Source organism: Chaetura pelagica, unplaced genomic scaffold, assembly GCF_000747805.2.
Source record: "Chaetura pelagica isolate M959 unplaced genomic scaffold, ChaPel_1.0 scaffold757, whole genome shotgun sequence".
Taxonomy (NCBI): Eukaryota; Metazoa; Chordata; class Aves; order Apodiformes; family Apodidae; genus Chaetura; species Chaetura pelagica.
Window position 1 is genome coordinate 328,381 of NW_009970727.1, and position 3,444 is coordinate 331,824.

Here is a 3,444-nt window from a genome sequence, read left to right on the forward strand (position 1 = left end):
CCTAGGACTGAGGAGCTTTGCCCAGGGTACCCTGTGGACAGGTCTTGGGGTGCAGAGCTGAACCCCGAGGCGTGGGGAGCCGCTCACCTGCCGGATGAGCGAGGCGTACGTGAAGGGCGGCCGGACGTCGGCGTTTTTGTAAAACTCGTGATTCTGTGCAAGTTCTGGAGAGGGGACAAGAAACAAGAGGGGCAGGGGGTGAAGGGACCCACTTTGGGAACCAGGAACCGTGCAACAGAGGGTGCTGAGCCCCACCCCGGAGCTCACCTGAAGATATTGGGGTGCAGAACTTCTCCGAGTTTCTCCTGCGAATGGGCCCCACGTTGTGTAAAGTGGAAGAGCTGATGACGGAGGGGCCCTGTCGCAGGGGGGTGATGGGCGCCGTGGCGGAGGTGGGGGGATGAGGTAAACCATCGGGGAACGTGTCGGAAGTGCTCTTGGAGAGGGTGGCACTGGAGACCAGGTTCAGCTGCATGGAGAGGTGGGAGGGAGGGCAGAAGGTTGGGCAGGGCCCTGGCACGTCGGCAGCTCGGCAGGGCTGAGCAAGCTCGTGCTGCAAAGCAGGCACTGAAGGGCTTGCAGGGTTGGGCAGGGATGGGATGCGATGCAACGATGGGAGAGGGGACAACTTCTGGGATGGGATACATCCATCACAAGTCCGAGCTGGTGGAGCAGCATAACATGCTGACACAAGGCTATGTTTCACTCCTGGTGCCCTACACCAGCACAGAGGACCAGGCTACATGTGCTAGAGCATGGTCAGGGCATGTCCATCCTGGAGAGCCCATCCAGCCAGGCCATGCAGGACTGTGGTGACCACGTGCAGGGCAGAGAGGGGACAGCACCCAGAAGTGAGGGGAAAGGGGAGGGGAAAGGGTGGCTGCCAGGACATACGAAGGCAGGAAGGGACACACACGCTTACAGGTTGGCTGAAAGGCTTTGGCTCTGAAGGTCTCATGTGAAGATGGGCCATCATTGCTTGGAGACGCTCGCTCTCCTTTGCCAGCTGTGGGAGGCAAGAAGCAGAAGGGAGCAGTCAGGCAGTGCTGGCAGTCTCCGTGGAGGTGCCACCTCCTGCCTGATGCTGAGCCCTCCCGAGAACCTTGGCAGGACTGTGACTCGGTGTGGGTGCTCACCTAGTCCCCATTCCCTTCACCTTCCTCCAGTCTCTGCCATCTCCTGCTCACCAGCAGCTCCCTGTCCATCCACCCACCCCTCCATCCATCCATCCATCCACCCACCCCTCCATCCATCCATCCATCCATCCACCTGGACACTCAACATCGCTTTAATTGTGCACTCCCGCCTGTTTACTCCCCGGAGTGCGGAGAAGGGTGAAATATCCACTGTGGCACCAGGAGAGATTTTGAGCTGGGCCAAGGCGATGGGATCTGACACCTGCTCCCTTCCCGTCACCTTCCCTTTCCACCATCACCCCTCAAACTCGGGGCTCAGCCACGTCCCCACATGCTGCCAACTCCCACCCAGCCAAACCCCCTCCTCAGGCAGGCGCCGGAGCCAGGAGCTGAGTGAGGAAGGAGTTAAAGGCAGGAGCCTGAGCAGAGTTTGCTGCAAGTTTGGAGCAGCTCGGATGCTTTCTCGCTGTCGTGGTGCTCATTAGAGCTGACAGGTCTCCCCTCGTGATGCAGACGCTCTCCACCGGCACAGCGGGGGCTCCGCGCTGAAAACTTTATAATTGGTAGCTCTGGTGGCAGGTTCTCCTCTCTGCACACACAGCTTTCTGCTCGCCCTTCAGCTTCTCTTTTTTTTTTTTTTATTATTATTTTTTTTCCCCCTTTTCCCTCCCCTCTTTAAGCCCCAGTAATTGCTTTCAACCTCTCGCTCTGGCGAGGGAAGGGGAGCAGGGATGTGATCGTGCGGCTTCGCAGCCTCCCCAGACGGGAAGGTTTTGCTGTGTCCCCCCTCCCCTTTGCTCACACTCTGATTGAAGGCTCCCAAGGCCACCACACTTGGTGACCTGATCCCCTGCCACGATGCCCATTTCTGAGCACAGCAAAGGGACAAAACCACCTTGAGCTCCTGCTCTTGGCCCAACAGCTGGGCACCCAGGCCCTGCCACAGGGGTCTCAGGGAGCAGCCCCCTGACAGACACCCCTGACCCATCCTGCTTTCCTCCTTGACCACTTTGAAGTCCCAAGATAAAACCTCTCCACTTTTCCTCCCATTTTCCCTCCTCCCTTCTCTATTAACCAAATTACACACAACACATGAGGGAGTTGGAGATGCTGGGAAAGGTACTATTTAAAGAACTGGCTTTCCAAAAATAGCATCCCTGAAGTTGGGCTCCAAAGACCATGCTCAGCCACCAAAATAAGTGGCCTGGTTTCCAGAGAGCCCAGTAGCCCCGTGGCTCTCGCTGAGGCAGAACAGCTGGGCACAAAGGCTGGGGCACAGCTCACATCCCCCCAGGCAGCACGTGCCTTCCAGACCTGTGGCATCTCCTTGTACCCAAAGGGACACTTTGGGCAGGAGGAATGGCTAGTTCCTTCCTCCAGCCTCATCCTAATTTTGCAGGGGTGCTGGTATGAGAGAGGGAAGCAGTTTGAGGGTCCCACAGGTCTTGACCTCCAGGACGTGGCACATGGCCAGCACTCCTGGGAAGGATGATGAAAATGAGCCCCCTGGGGTGGCTAGTTATTTCACTACGGTCCCTGACCTTGTTAGCCATCTCTGGCAAAGAGCAGCCAAGGCACAGCACATGGATTTGGAAAGGAGACTGGAAAGCTTTTTAAACCCATGTCTTTGGAGGCTAGTGCAGTACCCACCTGTATTTCCAGCTGCTGTACCACTTGCATCTGGACTCGACACTGGGCCGTGCTTCGATCATCAAGTGCATGTTCTGTATTGAGGTGTCTGGGGAGGAGAACATGGGGGTTAATGTCTGGATGTGACCAAATTGTGGCCCCTCTGCTGGGGCCACACCTGGGATCAGCCCCAACATGCAAACATGAGGTACTGCCCATGCCAGGGATGCTCTGGCACTGCTGCCCAAAATGCAATGAGCAGAAGAGAAACTGAGGCACGAAGGTGGCCAAGGAGATGGGGTTATGTCTCTTGCCAGGGCTGGAGGACAGCCATACACAACCAGCCCTGTCCATGGTAGTCCCAGGCCAGCCCCATGGTGTTTAGGAGCAGCCAAGGGTTGATGGGAAGTCCTGGAGAAGGCTGCTGGCAGGAGACACCCAGGAGAACCTGAGGAGCAGGTTTCCAGGACAAAGGTGACATTATGGAGGTTTACTTACACCCTCTGAGGAAACCCCCAAAGGCAGAAGGTGACATTTCCAGGGTGCTTCTCATCCTACTGCTTTTGTGCCTTATGTTTATAAGGTATTTTATGTTTGTAAAGCACAAGGACCTTTGCTCTTTACTGCCCTCCCACTTTCTCAGGGAAGGGAAGGGCTGCTGGCAGAGGTGAGCAGCAGG

At 56.7% G+C, this 3,444-nt stretch overlaps 1 protein-coding gene across 4 annotated transcripts in view; it reads right to left on the reverse strand.

The window, feature by feature from the left end:
- FOXP4 (forkhead box P4) overlaps positions 1–3,444 on the reverse strand; it is a 37,357-nt gene that overhangs the window by 5,412 nt on the left and 28,501 nt on the right. For 3 of the 4 annotated variants that reach the window (XM_010007071.1, XM_010007072.1, XM_010007070.1), the window contains 4 exons: positions 2,787–2,874; positions 923–1,006; positions 268–469; positions 88–164 (listed from right to left, as the gene is read on the reverse strand). In XM_010007071.1, coding sequence (XP_010005373.1) covers positions 88–164; positions 268–469; positions 923–1,006; positions 2,787–2,874 — 451 coding nt within the window. Of the gene's footprint in view, positions 1–87; positions 165–267; positions 470–910; positions 1,007–2,786; positions 2,875–3,444 lie in introns of all 4 variants that reach the window. The other variant, XM_010007073.1, reaches the window with a different exon arrangement.